This window comes from Trachemys scripta, chromosome 5 (assembly GCF_013100865.1).
Source record: "Trachemys scripta elegans isolate TJP31775 chromosome 5, CAS_Tse_1.0, whole genome shotgun sequence".
In the NCBI taxonomy this organism is placed as follows: Eukaryota; Metazoa; Chordata; order Testudines; family Emydidae; genus Trachemys; species Trachemys scripta.
The window spans coordinates 91,328,530-91,349,246 of record NC_048302.1 but is presented as its reverse complement, the minus strand read 5'-3'; the positions used below and the strand labels follow the sequence as shown (position 1 = coordinate 91,349,246).

At 39.7% G+C, this 20,717-nt stretch overlaps 1 protein-coding gene across 10 annotated transcripts in view; it reads right to left on the bottom strand.

Annotated features, from left to right (window-relative positions):
• CORIN (corin, serine peptidase) overlaps nucleotides 1–20,717 on the bottom strand; it is a 261,755-nt gene that overhangs the window by 211,713 nt on the left and 29,325 nt on the right. For all 10 annotated transcript variants that reach the window (XM_034771341.1, XM_034771332.1, XM_034771335.1 and 7 more), the window contains exons 2-3: nucleotides 17,613–17,757; nucleotides 6,558–7,010 (exon numbers count right to left, since the gene is read on the bottom strand). In XM_034771341.1, coding sequence (XP_034627232.1) covers nucleotides 6,558–7,010; nucleotides 17,613–17,757 — 598 coding nt within the window. The remainder of the gene's footprint in view (nucleotides 1–6,557; nucleotides 7,011–17,612; nucleotides 17,758–20,717) is intronic.

Sequence of the window (20,717 nt, the reverse complement as noted above, 5' to 3'; positions counted from 1 at the left end):
GCGTTCACTCCTGCCATTCCTAGGGAGTATCGTGCCACCCTTGGCATATTACTTCATACATAACCTCTTGGCCAGTTGATAGTTTATTATTTTGTCTATAAGCATCCGTTTAAACTATAAGCCACAAAACGTAAAAATGTACAACATATGCACAAGAAGGATCATTGGCTCAAGGCTGAAAAGGACTTGTGCTCTTTACATAAAAATTGGTGTTAAGGTGCTATGTCTATAATTTTAAATGCAAATAGATGACTCATAAAGGCAGGGGAAAACAACAGGTACAAAACCCGCTTTGTTCTAACCTGCAAGTCTCCCACTCAGCAGCACAGCACAGTGCCAAAAAGATGAAGAGTGTAGACACATGAGCAAGTGAAAATGTAATTGTGAGGGGGTGTATGCAATCATGTATTCATACTACTACATATAGTATTCATTCCAATGTACATCTGAGGCTGTTAAATATATTATACAGAGGATTGTTTCACTACTATGTATTTAGGTAGGTGATCATCTAGAAACTAAATAAGTACAATAAGGAGCATGAGTTTAGGGTGACCAGATGTCCCGACTTTATAGGGACAGTCCTGATTTTTGGGTCTTTTTCTTACATAAGCTCCTATTACCCCCGTCCCGATTTTTCACATTTGCTGCCTGGTCACCCTACATGAGTTAGCACAATACTTGTAGTGAATTAAAGTCACAAACTTAGTTGGAAGGACAATATATGATGGGACTGACAAACTTACTAAAATTTGTGCCCTGAATGTTGGATATTTATTTATTTTGTATACTTCTAATTGCCTATGAAGGGAAAAAGTTAAAGGGTAATAAGTCTCTTTTTCCTCTTAAACACAAACTGAAATGAAAGAGAAGATTGTATTATTATTCCAAACTCTCTGTGAAGTTAACTTATTTGTAAAATGGAGGGCTGATACTTGACTGCCTCCTAAAGTAGAAGTACAAGACCTTGCTCAATAAGACATATTATAAGCATCAGTGAGTAGAAGGGTGAAATGTGACCTCACAGGGCTAGTTTACACTGGCAACGCTAAAGCGCTGCCGCCTTGTGTGCTCGCGGCGCAGCGCTGGGAGAGAGCTCTCCCAGTGCTCTAAAAAAAAAAAAAAATCACCTCCATGAGGGGCGCGGCTCCCAGTGCTAGTGCACTGTCTACACTGGCTCTTTACAGTGCTGAAACTTGCTGCGCTGAGGGGGGTGTTTTTTCACACCCCTGAGCCAGAAAGTTACAGCACTGTAAATTGCCAGTGTAGATAAGCCCTATAGTCTCCTGGCTCCCAGCCCCTGTGCACCTTTACCTAGGCTAAAGGGTACTTTGATTCAGAAGACTCTTCCCCTCTCTCTCTCTCTCTCTGACTCACAGTGCTTCAGATCAGGGAGCCTGCTTCATCTGAACTGCAGAACATCCTACAAAATCTGATACACTTAAGAGCTCTCCTCCTCTCCCTCCCCCAGCAACATCAAAGTCTCCCTCCCTCCTTATAATATAGCTGCAACATATTTGTGTTTCAACAAAAAGTCAAAATAGCTCGAGGTAAAAAACATTTTTATTTTTATCTTGAAGAAACACTCTATGTCCTTTAAGATAAACCAACACATGTAAAAGTATTCTTTTTTTCTATTTACTGTCAATTAGTGGATTAACAGAATACCACACAGAAGGTTTCTAAATTAAATGAATATACTTTGTTTGGACCTCTGGATTCTTTACAAGTTTCCCTGTTGCTATTTTTGTTCTTAGAAAACACTCACATGGACTATGCTTGACCTATGCCAGTGTCTTAAATCTATAGAGCACACTCCGTTTCCAAAACGACAAACCAGAAATACAGCCACATTAACTCAAACCTCTTTACCGGAAAAAACATATTTCTCCCCTTTCCTTCCAACACAGATGTAACTCAGAGTATTCCTTTACTAAACTACTTTAAAGGAATTTAATTTCCCTGTTCACTACCTTTATTTAAAAATTAATTTTCAGTCACCTGTTATTTAACAGAGAAGAAACCAAAACCTCTCTCAGTGAAAATCACCTTTTGTTTCAAAACCTCCCATCTATGGGATAAAAGTTAAAACTTGATGATAGTGGAAGATAGGTCACATAAAACTATGTTAGAACAAAAATTACATCTAATGAAAACAATTTTACTGTACTTGGTTTATTGCTGTGGCGACAACTAGGGAATGTTTACTACACAACATAGGCCAGTGATATGAATCAACCTAAGCAGTAAACTTAGGAAATTTCATACAAAAAAACAATGTTAAGAGAACACTGAGGTTACCGCAAGGACATCAGAACCATTAAATATACGGAGGCACTATTTTAGTCAACTACTGAATGGTGAGCCAGTGGCCAATCCCCCAGATATAGAGGACAGAGACAATCTGTATGTCAAATGAGGGCTAATCACCAGAGTAGATGTAGAAATGGCCATTAATCAGTTAAAAATTGGAAAGGCACCAGGTCTGGACAACACATTGACAGTGGTTCTTAACATAGTCTACCATGTTCTGCTAGTCATTTGTATAGGCCTCTTACAAAAGATATAGGAAGAAGTAAAAATACCAAACAAATGGAAAAGGGTCTATAGAGTGAAACTGCCAAAGAAAGGAGAACTCAGTCAATGTAAAAGCTGGAGGGGCATTCCTATGCTGTCTATTCCAAGTAAGGTATTTACATGTATTATTCTATACAAAATAAAGAGAGTGGTAGATTCACAGTTACGACAAGAACAGGCAGAGTTCAGAAGGAGGAATCACATATAGATCAAATGATAATCTTATGTATCATCATAGAAATGTGGATCGAATTGCAATCACTACTTTATTTGAATTATATAGATTTCCAGAAAGCCTTTGACACAGTGGATGGAACAGTTTTATGGAAGTTGTTTTGCCACTATGGAATACCTCAGAAATATGTGAACATAGAGAGCTTTTATGAAAATATGACATGCCACGTTACACATAACAGCAAACTGACTAAACCATTCAAGGTTACTATGGGCATCAGGCAAGGATGTCTTTTGTCACCCATATCTTTTTACTGATAGTGGATTCGGTAATGAGAACTACCACAAAACCAAAGGGCATACAATGGACTTTAACACAAAAGTAAGAGGACCTAGATTTGCAGATGACATCAACTTACTATCCCATACCCAGAGAGACATGCAAGCTAAAATTATCTCTCGGCTTATGCACAATTAGTAGGGTTGAAAATCAACATTGAGAAAACTAAAATAATGAGAATCAACCCATAACAAGAAACACCAATAACACTTTCTGAGACTGACAAAGAAGAGGTCCGATATTTCCCATAGCTTGGCAGCACTGTAAGTACAACAGATGGAACAGACAAAGGTTCTTTTATTGTTTTAATAAGTTTTCTCTGCAATGTTCTCACCTTAAGAATAAATGTATTTGCTTATAAAGAGCTATGTGCTCACTTGTAACTGCTGACAGTTATAGCTGTTCATAGCCCTGGGAAAGAAAGCAAAGTGTAGACTCTGTCCCGTTTACTCTGGCTTGATGGGGACATCACAGTGTAGGCAGGGACCTGTGCAGGCTGCCAAAAACCCGGTCAGGAGTGAGAAAGATGCTGATCTCCACCCAAGAGAGGTGACAGGTCCAGATGGTCTAGATAATACTTAGTCATGCCATGAGTGCAGGGGACTGGACTAGATGACCTTTTGAGGTCCCTTCCAGTCTTATGATTCTATGACAGCAGAGGAGCCAGGAGCCTAGCGTGGGTGTCCTTGGTGGACCACGAGGGGGAAATATAGGTGCATTTGCTCTGAACTGTGACAACAGTGTGTAATATATTCCTAAAATTTACTCAAGAAGAGAAATCAGAGCTCCCAGCCATCCACCCCTTTTTTGTGTCATTGTAGGAGGAAAAAGGAAATAGGACTTGGAAATGTCTCTTTGGATTTAGCAAGGGCTTATCCTCTGTTATGCTGAAGAAGAGAAAAGCAGATAAAGGAATCCTCAGTGCTGAAGATATAAATCGTATCTCACATGAAAATTTTACACTAAGGGTTTTCTGATGTGACATTCTTAAATCACATCAGCTCAGCTTGAATAATACAACAATGATTAAAAATTTCAGATAAATCAGTATCGGATGTTACTACTTAACTAGCCACAGTGCCTGGCAGCAGAGTATGGCACGCAACATTATCCTCAAAATAACCAGTAGTATAAATCTTTCAGAAGCAGTTACCCCCCATGAGACACTGTCTTTCTTTCCCCAGTACAGAAGTTCTCAAAAACACCATGGCATTACTAATTGACTGCCATTCTCATATCATTCTGGTTACCATTTCATCTCTGATGAAATCTGATAGCTGATTTATTCCAGTTCTGTGAAGATGCTATTGATCACCTGATACCACAAAGGTAAGACAGTGATATCAAAGTAAAGGGAAGCATTCAATGTTATTTTAATACTGTACCATTGTGTTTTAGAAAACTATGCAGGAATGATACCAATGAGTCCCTCCCCCATCCCGCCAAACTCTGCTAATAAGATTACCATAGTGTTACGGTATTGCACCAGTAGCTGCAGTCATAATGGTAAAACCTGACCACAATTATCTTCAATATTATTTGTTGTTGTTGATGATTATTTCTTTAGAGTCCCCACAAATGTGATAGAATATGTATTTGTAAAGAACCTATTAGCTTCAAATTGGGCAGGAATTTGTCCAATAAGATATGAAAAAATGTAACCTTAACATTAGGGCCCCTATTCAGCACTGTGCCTAATTTTAAGCATGTGAGTAGGCCCATTGACTTCAATGCAACTACTCATGCACTTTAAAGATTTAAACCATCTTTCTGAATTGGGGCCTAAACTGATTTTTTAAAATCACTGAAATATGAAAGAACTCAGTCTAAAACACGGGGTTAAAATCTGTATAACTCACTTTCAGACAAGATTCATAATTGTAGGACTGGAAGGGACCTCGAGAGGTCATTGAGTCCAGTCCCCTGCCCTCATGGCAGGACCAAATACTGTCTAGACCATCCCTGATAGACATTAACCTAACCTACTCTTAAATATCTCCAGAGATGGAGATTCCACAACCTCCCTAGGCAGTTTATTCCAGTGTTTAACCACCCTGACAGTTAGGAACTTTTTCCTAATGTCCAACCTAAACCTCCCTTGCTGCAGTTTAAGCCCACTGCTTCTTGTTCTATCTTTAGAGGCTAAGGTGATCAAGTTTTCTCCCTCCTCCTTATGACACCCTTTTAGATACCTGAAAACTGCTAATATGTCCCCTCTCAGTCTTCTCTTTTCCAAACTAAACAAACCCAATTATTTCAGCCTTCCTCCTCTATTAGCTCCTTGAATATTCTAGGATGCATTTCATCAGGCCCTGGTGACTTGCAGGCATTTAACTTTTCTAAGTGATTTTTAACTTGTTCTTTTTTATTTTATCTGCTAAACCTACCCCCTTCCCATTAGCATTCACTAGGTTAGGCATTCCTTCAGACTTCTCGGTGAAGACCGAAACAAAGAAGTCACTAAGCATCTCTGCCATTTCCAAGTTTCCTGTTACTGTTTCTCCCTCTTCACTGAGCAATGGGCCTACCCTGTCTTTGGTCTTCCTCTTGCTTCTAATGTATTGATAAAAAGTCTTCTTGTTTCCTTTTATTCCCATAGCTAGTTTGAGCTCATTTTGTGCCTTTGCCTTTCTAATCTTGCCCCTGCATTCCTGTGTTGTTTGCCTATATTCATCCTTTGTAATCTGTCCTAGTTTCCATTTTTTATATGACTTGACTCCTTTTTATTTTTTAGATCATGCAAGATCTCGTGGTTAAGCCAAGGTGGTCTTTTGCCACATTTTTTATCTTTCCTAACCAGCAGAATAACTTGCTTTTGGGCCCTTAATAGTGTCCCTTTGAAATACTGCCAACTCTCCTCAGTTGTTTTTCCCCTCAGTCTTGATTCCCATGGGACCTTACCTATCAGCTCTCTGAGCTTACCAAAATCCGCCTTCCTGAAATCCATTGTTTCTATTTGGCTGTACTCCCTTCTACCCTTCCTTAGAATTTCAAACTCTATGATTTTGTGATCACTTTCACCCAAGCTGCCTTCTACTTTCAAATTCTCAATGAATTCCTCCCTATTCGTTAAAATCAAGTCTAGAACAGCTTCCCCCTAGTAGCTTTTTCAACCTTCTGAAATAAAAAGTTGCCTGCAATGCAGTCCAAGAATTTGTTGGATAGTCTGTGCAAACATGCAAAGCTATCACAATATGCAATATGTCAACCAAACAAACAGCAGTCTAAGTAAGAGTTACTTAACCACAAAGGAGGTTCGTGTCTCTTCCTCATCAGGGCTGACTATATATTCTGATAAATTGATTCCTTAATATATGGAGCCTGCATGATTAAAACTATCTAGAACTGACTTCTATTCCTGAGAATTCATGGGTTTGGGAAGTATTCCAATCACAATACCAACTGTATATTTTTTGTACTTTTTGTGTTATAATTAGTTATAGAGTCAAATAAAATATCGTCTTACTTTTTTTCAGATTCATTTCTTGTACAGCAGCTGGATGGATAGAACTTAACGTAGGTAGAGAGGATATCCTGTCTGTGATCTTGATGGATGTGTCTGTGGACCAACGAGTTTTCTCCTCTGTAGTGGCAAATGACCACGTATGGTCTTCAGGGGCTCTGGTCAAAATACCAACATCTGTAGCAGTGGGGTTGAATGGTGGGACTGGTGTAATAGGAGCCGAGGAATCTTCCTGTAAGGCCTGCCTAAACATGCTTAAGTTTTCATGCATTTGGTCAACATGGGATAAAGGGCTTTGGGTCCAGGATGATGGCAGCACTTTGAGATCCACTGTGGGAACCACATCCGAACCATTTTCAACAACATTTGGAAAAGGAATGTCAGATGTTCGAATGTTGCCACCAGCAGCTAGAAGGTCACTCCCATTTGAATAAAAACATGTTTTTTCTAATATACCTGGAAGAGAAAAAAACAAGTTCAACACTTGCAATCAACACATTCACCAGGATTATTAGGAAGGACAGAAATTTAACCAAATAGTTTTTGAAGGCTATACTACTTCTAATACAATAATAGTTAAAATAATGTTGTGACACTGCATCCTATATCCTTCACAGTGATATTATGATGATATGATTATGACATAATTATGATGTATTTTATGCAAGATAGGTCATGTGAGGTGTCATTGGAAAAGTTATGATTTGCTGAATATGATTATCCTATTTGCATGCATGTATCACTTTTGTATCTGAAGTTATGAATATTGACTATGTATCTGTATTTTCAAATGTAGTTACACCTGGGTAACGCCCACTAGAAAAGATGTTTTCAGTCTAGATAGTGGGTGGGGAAGGGCCATTAGGAAAAAACAATAGGCCTCAGGAGAAGCTTATCTCCCATCTGGAGTACCTTCCTGAGAACGCTACAGTCAGCCTCCGAGTAACGGCTGCTATGACTCTACAAGGACATATGATGAGACCACATGTCTCTGGACTCCATCTTGGGATGTCAATATTTTTCCAGAGACTGGTCTGGAAACCAAGCTTTGGGAACAAAGGGTTCCCCCCACATGCAAAAGCTATATAAGGCAGGGAGTGACATCATCTGGTCTGTGTTCTTCACTCCTCACACAAGACGAATCCTGGAAACCCCTGAGGAACAAAGACTGAACTGGGGGAAGTGCTGGACCTAAGGTAAAGGGATTTTTAGCCTGTGAATGAAACAGCTGGGGATTCCAAACTGTAAAGCAACTTAAGAATCTGCAGTCTGCCTGTATCATCTCTTAGGGTGAGACTTTGCTATTCATATCCAATCGATTTAGTATATCAAGCTTAGTTTGCATTTTTTGTTTATTTGCTAAGTAATCTGCTTTGATCTGTTTGCTATCACTTATAATCACTTAAAATCTTTTGTAGTTAATAAACTTGTTTTTACTTTATCTAAATCAGTGCGTTGAAGTGAAGTGTGTGGGAATCATAACTCGGGGCAAAGGTTGTTACAGATTCCTCTCCACCTTGAGGGACGGAGCTTACGTTTTACAGTTTTTTTAATGAGTTTATGCTGTACAGTTCCCTGTGCAGCACAAGACAGTATAATTTTGGGTTTATACTCCAGAGGAGGTGCGTACCAGAGGAGTTGGGAGTTGCCTTAGCTGTAGCCTTCCTATGCAGGGGCTGGTCAGAGAGCCTGCATGTAACTGCAGCTGGGTGTCTCCCTACCTGTATGTATGCTGGCAAAAGTGCAGGCTGGAGGGCTTTGCAGCTTGTCAGAGCAGTACAGTGTGAGAGGGAGCCCAGGCTGGTGGGTCATGGGGCTTAGTGATACCCCAGTTCCAGATGGCACCCAGAGGAAACCCGTCAGAAATCTATTTTTACTTTTAAAAAGTTTCATAGGTTAGAGGTTTTAGTTCTATTCTAAGAATTTTCAAAAGGGCCACCAAGTAAAATGAAACCACAGCCAAATAAAAGCAACAACAAACATATTATTAATTCGCCACCCAACACAAATAAGTAGTCCTCACAAAACACAAACTAAAAACATTTTAGCCTTATCCAGAATGAAGTCACTGGGCTTTACCCCCCCCCCCCTTTTTTTTTTTTTTTTTTTTTTTTTTAGAACTGCGGAATAGAGTGGGAGCAGGTATGATGTGTAGTTGTTCTAGGCATTATTTTATTAACAAGAAATAATTTTCTATTGCATCACTACTAGTCTACACATTGCCAGCTGTATCTTTAGAAGGCTACTTTCCAGCTTCAGAGAAGATGATATATTTTTAACACAGTAACATTTAAAATGGAAAGTATTTTCTATGTATAGCATTATGCAATTTAAAGTTCAATGCTAAAAAATAGATTCAAGAATTATTTGGCTTCCTACTCTGGTGCTTAAGAAGATTTTTTTTTTAATATATTTATATCTAGATTTCTAGACACTTGATAGACTGTATTTTATTGGTTTAGAGTAAAACAAACATATATTGTGTTTATCTGTATGTTTTTGACACTTACAAATTATTACTAGATACAAATCAAAATAGATATATAGCTGCTTTCTATCTTAACATTGTGATAACTCAGAAGATGACATGGTTCTATATGCTTCAGAAAATTCAACCCAAATGATAACATAGTCTGTGCTTAACCATGGCTGTTCATAAAGGTATTTAATTTGTTGTAGAACATGATGAAGAAATATGAATTACAGGAATAATTAACTTGCTGAAAATTATTACATTTAAAATGGGTACGGGCCCTTTGCCTAATAGTTTTGTTAGTTGATCAGGAGTTATATTTAAGGGCTATTTACACAGTGAATAAAACGCGCTATTCTGTACTGTAGTATATGAAACATATGGTAAATAGAAATTATTTTTGCTTCTAGTTAATCATTTAAGGGAGTATGATGACATAAATTTACTTGTAATAGCTAGACAGACAGATATATTCCATTACAAATAATTAAAGGGAGTTCCTCAGCACATAAACCATTTCATCAGCTGTTCTTAAACACCCCACTAGTAGAGATCAGTATTATTAATAGCCAACATTGTTGTTTTTTCACCAAATACTGGAATGTGACAGTGCCCAGCAGCAAATATTAAGCTGAAGTCTTAATTGTACACAGTTGCTTTTACTGTTCTGGTATGCTACAATTGCTAGGACTGCACTGCCTGTTTGAACACAGAACAACCCTCTTTCTTGCTTTGAACTTCCCCAATTCAAAATGTTTCTACGTCAATAAAGAAAAGCAAACGTGTAATAGTTGTGTTTAAGGCTATTGAAACTTGATGGGACTCTACCCTTATCATGAGTTTAAACACTTTTCTGGTATGCATTATTATATAAACAGAAAAGTACATGCAAAGAATGATTCTCTCTTTAGGGACTAAACATAAATACACTACCACTCTTCTTAATCAATATCTAAAGCAAAAGTGTGGCTCGCTTCAGCCAGGTTCAAGATGGGAAGAAGAAACAATACACGATCTGCAGAGAGCACAAAGGTGGCTTAAAACCATTGTAGGCATAAATTGACCCTAACTCTGAGCTCAACTGTAAAAAGTATATAAATGTTCATAAATATCAAAATAACCTATTATAACAAATGTTAATAAAAGTACAACTCATCCACAAAAGCTGAATTAGGCCACACAAAAAGCCTACTAATATCACTCAGACTGTGTTAAAAGCTCGTTTAGCAAACAAGAAAATATAAGAAGAACAGGAGTACTTGTGGCACCTTAGAGACTAAGGAATTTATTAGAGCATAAGCTCTTTTTGCGGATACAGACTAACACAGCTGCTACTCTGAAAGAAAATATAAGTATCAGCAGGGCCGGCTCCTATCACCCCAAGCGGCAGGGAAAAAAAAAAAAAGCCACGATCGCGATCTATGGCAGCTCCACCACGCTGCTTTCTTCTTCGGCGGCAAGTCCATCCCTCCAAGAGGGACTAAGGGACCCGCTGCCAAAGATCCCGAGGTGCCGCCCCTACCCCTTGGCCGCCCCAAGCACCTGCTTGCTGGGCTGGTGCCAGCCCTGAGTATCAGAGGGGTAGCCGTGTTAGTCTGTATCCACAAAAACAACGAGGAGTCTGGTGGCACCTTAAAGACTAACAGATATATTTGGACATAAGCTTTCGTGGGTTAAAAACCCACTTCTTCAGATGCATGCATGCGTCCATGCATCTGAAGAAGTGAGGTTTTTTACCCAGGAAAACTTACGCCCAACAATAATAAGTCCAACAATAATAAACCAAAATTGGAGTGTGAAATATTAAGCCTAGTTAGTAAACAAAATAATGAGGGAATGGGCTATTCCACCCACCCTCCCTTTTTGAGTCCTTAAATATAAAAACCTTGTGTAAGGTGACTATATTTCCCCGAAGGGAAAACGTGACACTGCACTGGCTCAAGCTGTCTGTCCCGTTACACACACACACACACACACACACACACAGCCACTCCTGTGCAGAGCTGGCCAGAGCTGCTGTCACATGTGGACACACACCTCTGATTAAGTTGGCAAGAGCACATGGGACAAATGCCCATTTTTGCCAAAAAACTCGGGACGGCTAGGACAGGGCTTAACAAAGGGACTGTCCCAGCCAAAGTGGGACATAACTTTGGGTGGAAAAATACAGAAAACAGTATGGAGGCTACTAACACAAGCGTCAGCCTTATGACTACTGCCACCACTGTCTCTTGGGATTCTGGGCCTTTGTCAACCTAATCCTGAGATGTCCTGACCAGACCAGGCCACAAAGTGGCACCAGTTGACACTGTCACCTCTGCTGCCTCCAACTGAATCCCACACACAACGTGGGATGACATGGGATCAGAGTTTAACAACAGCTCATCTCAACTAATTTCTTCTCTTTTACCCAAAAAGACAATTATTACTATCTTCAATACCATCTAAAAGACTGTCAAACACGGGGTTTTTTACCCTCTAAAATTCTCTCCAACTAAAAGGAAAAAAATATTGTTAAAATAAAAGTAATAATTTAATACTTTATATTTCAAATGTTTTAATTGTATTTCCTTCTTTTCTTTGTCTTTAATAAGAAGTTAAAAGGGTTTTTAATAGCGTATTTGCTATAGTACTAAGCAGGCTAATGTCTCTTATGCCAAACTCCAGAGACCTTATTTAATGTTAGACAGCAACAAACTTATATTAATACCTTTAGCCTATATATTACATCTAAATAAAAACAATTCTCTCCACCCCACCCTCTCTGCTACGAGTTCTGTGGCACACCTCTTAGAGACACAGCACAGAATCTTACCCATAATATGTGTAATATTTTAGAATGCAGGGGTAAAAAAAAGCCATCTAAAATTGCAGTAACAAAGTTCTATTCTTTCCTGCAACTTTCTCCTGTCCCTGATTTTAAGGGAGTTGTGGTTTGGAGAAATTTGCTTGCTGTAGGTGTTTCACTGAGACACTTAAAATCTCCCAAATGTAGATCTTCTCAGCAGCAGTAACCCCTTTCTTGAGCCTTCTGGTCAGGCTAGACAGGAGAATGAATGTGCACTGATGTCACAGTTTGTGACAATACTAATACAGGTACTAATAAAAATCTTAGCAGATGGTACTAGGCATGCTCAAAAATTACTTGCAAGCATTTGTAGCTTTATTTGAATATTGTTTCCCAAAATGAAGCAAATCACTGACTCTCAATGGCTATGACCCTTCCATGTTTCAAGTTTCAAACTTATGCCACTTTTTGTTCTACCCTTTAAAAATTAGAAGTGGGTTCTTTTTTCTTCCATTGGAAAAATGTAATTTTTGTTTTCAATCTCCTATAATTAAAACAATAGCGAAGAAGGTTTTGTTCTAACTCTACCTCCTGTTTCTTCCACAGCTTCAACCTCCCCTGCCTGCCAGTGCCCCCTCCCTCATGTTCCCCTCCCTCAGCATGGAATACCAAGAATGCAAAATTTCAGCCCAAAAGTTTGAAAAACCTCTGACTACAAGAAAAATGAGGGCATACATTATTAGTTATTTATATAACACTGAAAATGCTAGGTACATTATAGATATATTGCCAGACAAGTCCCTGTCCCAAAGAGATTTTAGTCTAAACAATATACCACACCAATGTTTGAAAAAGATAAGATTTTTTTTAACCTCTTACTCAATTGTCCTTATTATATTCCCATACAGCCTTATTTCACTCTTGGTTATAAACCAGAATTATACATATTTCCTATAATCTCTGGTGGCTTCAGTTTTTAAATCTTTTGTTGATTTCCCCTAACACTTGCACATTTAGCCAATGCTTTTCTCTTTCCTACATTAAAAATTTTAGTTTTAGATTTCCCTTCCCTAGTGAGAGTAACTCCCACCCTCTAGCCTCCCATCGTCCTACAGGCTGCATCACATAATATCATAAGAACAGCCATACTGGGTTAGACCAAAGGTCCATCCAACCCAGTATCCTGTACCCTACGTTCATCCCCAGCACAGAGGCTTTTCCAAATCTACTATGTCCTCAGACAATTGCTGCAGACTTCTTAAAGCCCTGTAAAAGTCCTTAGACTAAAATAAATCTTTCAAAGAGGGTAGAAAGGGGGCAAAGAAGGGAAGCTAAGAGGCTGGTGTCATTGTGGAGGCAGAGCCATGGCTTTTGGGATATTACCTATGTACTTCCATACTTTCAAATCTTTGGGCATATGCTAAATTTGAATTTCATAGGTTTCTAGCAGTTGTTTGGTTTTGGTTTTGTATAACTCCAGTGTTCTTGTAAGGATTTTAATCCCTAAATTACTGGTTTATACCCTCAAACTTTAACCTGATTTTAACAGAAATGTTTTTTTGTCTAGGAACAACATTCCAGAAAGTCTAGCAGAACCAGTTAATTTCAAGGCTCATAAAAAAAAAAGCACAATCCCAGATCCTCAAAAGTATTTAGGCGCATAACTCCCACTGATTAGAGATCCCTTGAGGAGCTCAGTCATGGGGTTCTAAAACAATATTTTATACCTCTCCAAGGTACTTAGAGCTGTGTCTCTGCAAGGTCTTAAACCAGAGGTGGGCAAACTATGGCCCACAGGCCACATCCGGCCCGCAGGTCCCTCCTGCCTGGCCACTGAGCTCCTGCCCTGGGAAGCTAGCCCCAGGTCCCTCCCCTGCTGTTCCCCCTCCCCCGCAGACTCAGTTCGCCCCGCCACTGGCGCAATGCTCTGGGCGGCGGGGCTGCAAGCTCCTGGGGCACCGCAGCTGCAGAGCCCGGGCCTGACCCGGTGCTCTGTGCTGCACGGTGGCATGGCTGGCTCCAGCCACACGGCGCGGCTGCATGTCCTGCTGCTCTGGGCAGCGTGGCTGTAGCGCTGACAGCCACCAATGCTCCAGGCAGCATGGTAAGGGGGCAGGGAGCGGGGCGGGGGGGTTGGATAAAGGGCAGAGGAGTTCGGGGTGGTGGTCAGGGGGCAGGGGTGTGAATAGGGGTCGGGGCAGTCAGAGGATGGGGAATAGGGGGGTTGAATAGAGGCAGGGGTTCCAGGGGCAGTCAGGAAAGAGAGAGGGGGTTGGATGGGGTGGCAGGGGGCAGTCAGGGGCAGGGAGAAGGGGTGGTTGGATGGAGCAAGGGTCCTGGGGGGGCAGTCAGGAAGGAGAGCAGAGGTTGGATGGCAGGTCCGGGGGCTGTCAGGGGACAGGGAACGGGGGGGTTAGATGGGGCAGGAGTCCCGGGGGAGGCCATTGGGGGGCAAGAAGCGGGGAAGCGGGGGTCGGATGGGGCTGGAGTCCAGGCCATGCCTGGCTGTTTGGGGAGGCACAGCCTCCCCTAACTGGCCCTCCATACAATTTTGGAAACAGGATGCAGCCCTCAAGCCAAAAAGTTTGCCCGCCCCTGTCTTAAATAATACACTACAACATGCATTATATAAAAAAGATACACTATTGATTTCATTCATTTACATATGTGTGTTATATCAAAATACTCTGCAGACATGTCAGATTTGGCCATCATAACTGTAGCCAAATATCAAAGTTAATAAACGTATCTGTTTTGGATTTGCGTCTCAAACTACAATTAGAGATGACCAGATGATGGAAGCATACGGCATGCTGTCATTCAGTGTGTTCAGTATAAAAATGAGAGATGCGCGCCAAGCTCATTCAGTTCAGAGCAATACCATGCCAACAATTTTACTGATCATTTTCCAGTTTTTTGCTAGTGGAAAATTAATATTTTATTTAAAGATGTGCAACAGACAGTGATGAGATCTAAACAAAGATTCACATACTCTAAGCTAGAAGCCAAACAAAGAGGATTAAATGGCAATTTTGGCTGTGTGTTGTGAGGGTGACTTCTAGGCCATTTCTACAGCAGGAAAGGTCAGGCTAGTCTAAAAATGTGATCAAACAAAGCAAAGAGCCTAATGAAGAGTATGTAACAGATCAACCAGTTAGCGAGAGAACAAAATATTGGTTTATGATTACAGAAATATTTTTAAACCAGTTAGCAACTATCTATTGGTACCTCCTCAGCAGACTGGTCCTATTGTAGATACTGGAACTTATAGAGTTGGAGGTGGAAGGCAATTTGAATACAGGACTTTGATGTTTTGACAATTTGTGGTGGTCAAACCTACCAGGATAGGTGAACCACTGAATGTCACAGCTCATTCTAGCCCCTATCTCAACCAGGAGCTGACCCAGCACTGGGCCTGAGCCCTTTGAAATGATTAGGTAACTGTAATGTGCTAAGTGCTTAATTTGGGATATACATTGAGATCACTCATAAACTAAACCAATCGCAGAATGCAGTGGCTGGTTTACTATGCAGAGATTCTTATCAGGAGCACATTACAATTGTCCATGACCTGCACTCTTTGCAAACAGGCTTCTAGGGGGAATTCAAGGTGTTTGTTGTAAACCTGTAAAACCCTAAATAGTTGTATATTTTATGTATGTAAATAGAGCCCAAAGTGCTCCTCTGCAGACTCAGAGGTGGGGGAGGAGGGCTTTGTCTGGGGAAAAAAAAAGCCTTTTCCCCTTTAAGGATTGCTGCATCCCCTCCCTTCCTCATGGGCTTGAGGAGAGGAGGAGGATGGCACTCTGTGGCTGTTTGGTAGGACAGAAGAGTGCAACATAAGCCTATTTACTCCCACATACTGAGTGGGGAGGTCTTGTAAGCCCTTCTGCCTGGTCAAGGGTGCCATTCTGTTCTAGGAAGAAAAGCTTCCCCCTCCTTCCTCTCTTGAAATTAGAGTAGGATCCAGTGTGGCAGCCTTGCTGTGGGTATTATGCTGATCACCTTTATGGGGCTAGGAAGGAATTTTGCCCTCAGTGCCAAACTGGCCTGGGAGGGGTAGGTTTTTTAACCTTCCTCTCAGCAGTGCAGGGAGCCGATGGGGTAGGTTCACTTGTAAAACTCATTTTGGCACAACTGGCAAAACTTGGCAGGTGCCCAGTTCAGGTCGTTCAGTAAGGGGTCTGTTTCCTTGATCAACTGGAATTGGAAGTGGATTCGGAGAAGGTATCCCCTAAAGAAGGTGGGAAATGGGGCAGGGGTCCTAATGTCTGGTACAGTGAGGAGACAACCCCATCTTCTCCACCCTCTTAGCCCTTGTTCAAGGGGAGGGTGATGGGGAGCCTGAAATGGTGCTGGGACCAATTTATTGGAGTGGGGAGGATGATGGCAGCCATTCAGATTGCAATAGGAGGGATGACCTACACTGAATGAGTTATTGCCCAATAGTTCTCAGATGTATTGTTTAATAAAGCTGTGCCCTTGCTAAACCACATTTCTGGTGTCTTGTCTTTCTGCCTGCATTGCCCAGGACAACATAGCATAGGTACCTATCGGGGCTTTTATAAACCTAAATAAATATAACTCTGACCTAAAGCCACCACTGCATCTCAGAAATCCGTCCGAAAGTCTGTAACCATGTTAATCAATCCCTTTGCACTGGCCACTGAGTGTTGCTTGACTGGCTACCCAGGAACAATACACAGTTGCTGAATCCATGTCTCCACCATCATATCATGTTTGCACTCCAGCTTGCCACATTTTTTTTTTTTTTTACTTCAAGTAAAAAAGGCAGGCAGTATCAGCCAGCACTGAAATAAGAGATATAGTTATGCTGCTAAACCACTGAATGCATTTCAATAAAAAAAATTTCTTTACTGGCAAAAAAAACAAAAAACAAAACAAAACAAAAAAAACCAAAAGTACACAAGCAACTACAACCCTACCGTACTGTACACAATAAAAACAAAAAGTTATATAATGTGTTATCCGAACACTCTTCTTTCTCTCTCTCATCATAGGTACGATTTAATTGCAGGCATGTCAACTTTGTTGTGAAGGTAACAAAGAACTAGCTTTTTTAAAATTGTTGCTCTCTAATAAATCATTAATTTGTTAATTCCATACCAAACATGCAGTTAATTAATGGATTGAATAACTAAAAAATTAAGTATAGCTGCAGATCTATCTTCAATGAAATAGGATTGTGGTTCTGAAATTATGTGTCTTTAAAGTTAATAACAAAACACTTAGATTTTATTGGTTACGGGGAGGAGATTTTGTAGTCTGTTCAGAAAGTTTTATTGCTACTTGTAAATTAACTTTCTCCTGAAAATAGATATTAGGTTTATAAATTGGTGTGTGTTATGTAAGGGAGCAATATGTTGTGCCACTTAGAAATATTTAAATATATTTATTTCATACACACACATATATATATTTAAAAACTTATCATTAAGTGCTTGTAAGAGTGACTATTGAAAACAATCAATATAATGTATGTCCAAGGCAGCAAGTATATCAAAAATTAATTTTCAAAGCCTCAAAAATTTCCTCCTAATTACTTTTTAATGAATTTTAAACAAACAATCAAAATCAGGTATTCTCTGCAACTGAAGCAGCATAGCAGAACTGAAAAAAAGCATAATTTACTTACAGTTTTAAGTGGATGTTCTAAGACATTTGTTTACATTCTAAAAGTAGACTGGACTGTGAGTTTATAGTGCTTATTTGTATCATCTTGTTAAAATACAAGTATATTTCAGCTTGCTTCTCTTTAGTTAAGACTAGTACTCACCTACAAAGGTAAGCAGGAACACCAATAGGAGGATGAGAGCACAGATGCATGGAATCAGTATTAGTAGCAAAAGTCGAAGGTATTTGGCAGAAGCCAGCTTCTGAGAGCAACCATCCCCCATATTATCTTCATCTGTTCCTAAGACCTGAAACACAGAAGAGTACAGTTTTATCATTCTGATGTAACTCAGTAACTCCAATGAGTTTATATTTCAAAACTACTGTTATCTGATACACATAACAGCAGAAATATATGCCATAAATATCTTTAGGTCATGAATGAAAGGTAATATAAAAATTTTAACTGGCCTGTCAACAAATAAGCAGTACACATAAGTTTCATGTTTAGCTCATCCTTCAATGTGTCAGACTGCGTCCACCACTAGCATTTCAGAAACTTGTTTGCCGAACTTTTTAAATGGCTAGGCTGAGTGAAAGTCATTGCGTTTTGAGAGACATAAAATAAATACGAAATTTTAAACAATAGCGGCTAAATTCTGCCCACCTTACCCAGATGTGTAGAAAGTAGTCCATTTAAAAAACAGTTATTAATGACTGCATAATTGACTTTATCTTTTCAAGGATATATTATTAAGGAATCTGTCAGTCTATTATAAATCCTGTTTTAAATAATAATACTCAGCTCTTAAGCACCATGATGCTTTTTCATCTTCAACACACTTTAGAAACTTAACTTATTTTTTCCTCACAGCACATTCTGAAGCTGATAAATATTATTTCCACTTTACAAATGGGGACATGAAGGGCTAGGGAGCTTATGTTGAATTTTCTGAACTCGGTGGAACTACTCAATGTGCATAAAGTTAAACATGTGCAAAAGTCTTTGAAGGATCAAGTTTCAGAATGCATGATGTACACAGAAAAAAGTCCTTATATGCCAGAACTGTATTCAGGCCTATGCTTCAATCTACTAGAAAAATACTGTCCATTTTAAACAGAGACGAAACAAAATTATGAACATATGTTTAACAGGAAGAGTGGATTTGTTGTCATTCAATTTTTGTAAAAGTTGATACACAATCCCGGTTTTAAAAAAATTTTAAAGTCTACATTGGTTTTTGCTTGAAAGACTCTAGGGTGAACAATATGCATTTGATAAGGTCATAGGATGGTGAAGTTATTAATTTCAGACTGCGTCTCCCCTAAATCTGACTTATCAGTTGAGTGACATGAACAATTATCTAAGTTCTTTGTCAGGAAAATCAGTCATACTGAAGTTTGTCCCTTTTGCACTAGATAGAGGGAGACAGTGACAGGATACAAGAGTACAAATACACCCATTACCATGACAGCATCTTACCCCAAACACATGAAAAGGGACTTTGGGAAGCTAAAATCCATAACCTATGGCTGGGATCTTTGCCCACAATATAAATGCCAATGGTTAAGTGTTCTCCCACTGGTAGTTTCTGTTATAAATGTCTTTTTGTGGAGAACAGATTGTCTGACATAAACTGAAGTTTGACTGCTGCTTAAGAAACTGTTTCTTAACACAGAGGTCTTACTTATTTACCTCCTTGGCTTAGCCCTCCCTTTTATGGAGGTGGCCAAGAAGATTGTAGATGACAAGTATCTAGAATAGAATTCTTTGGCATCATCCCATCTGTCCGGTCCTAGAATGGCACAAACAATACTATTGTGCAAGATGGATGCGAGACAACTCTCCATCCAGATAACATAGGAGCTGTCATCTGTTTTTGATACTATTGATTATGAGTTGCGGTTGACCCAACTGTATGGACAGGGGGAAATGACCAGGATTTCATTACTGTGATTCCATTTATTTCTTTTGAACATCATTGGGTAACGTTACTCATCTGCACTGAGAACCCTCCAGTATGGGATCCCACATAGATTTCTTGTGTCACTATTGCGTTCAATGTAAAGATAAAGTAACATTGAAAACTGATATGGCAGCACCATAGCCTGAGCTATTAGCAGTACCTCATGATACCCAAATATGCATTGCTACCTCTTCTTATCACAATTATTCAGTCTCAGCACAGTTGCATTGTCTGGCTCAGGTTGCAGGTCAAGCTACAGAGGGAGGAGATATTGCTTTCATGACAAGGAGAGCATTTGAAGCTGTCCACTTTGGGGCCAGGGTACTGCTAGCTTTTGATATGGTTTTCCCGAGTGAGATGACAGGACTCCCAACTTAGAGGCCACAACAAACTGATTATGGAAACCAATGTTTTATCAGTTGTCAGGAGTACTTTTTTAACCCTCAAAATATTCAGAAGTTGCAATCTTATTTCTCGACTAAGACCAGAACTCAGGCTTTTGTGACCTCTCAGCTAAATTACTGCAATGCACTCTTTAGTGTGCACTCTTATTACTGCACGGTATGCACAAGATTCTTCACCAATGAGAGTCCATGAGCAGAACTTGCTGCCTAACGTTCAGCAAGTGCACTTCAAAGTTAATCATTTCAGTTTTTAGGTCCCAGGCAAAGCCAATTGAAATCATCCTGGTTAATAACCCTTGATGAATACCTATTCTCCATGAACGTATTTAGTTCTTTTTTGAACCCTGTTATAGTTTTGGCCTTCACAATATCATCCCCTGGCAAAGAGGAAATAGTATTCCAATAGTAATAAAATCCTTCACTGCAGGCTATTCCAGGAGATAAAGGACCTTCCCCGTATAGCTGACAATGGTGGGGACTATTGCCCAATCGCTAAAAATAACTGGTAGTCAGTGTAAATGCTGACTCATGGCAGTACCAAATGCTTGGCTTAAGAATAATGGAGATATGATATGAGATACCATAACAAAGTTTTGTAGTCATGTAAAGAACTGAGAAAACTGTCAGCAGTGTAGGACCATCAATTTCCTTTACTAATTTTCAATTTTCTTCCATGTGGGGAAAAGGAGATTTAACATTGGTCCTACATGAGATCTTAATTCTTTATTCTGTGCTGAGCGGCATATAATTGAGAATATGCAGCCACCATAGTAGAGTTGCCTGAAGAGTCATGTAAGGAGAGATCTAAAACATGTTATGACATACCTGTCTCACCAGTGCAGACAGTGAACTTCCAAAAGCCCTTCACCACGTGTTCCTCAGTCTCTGTGAGAGACA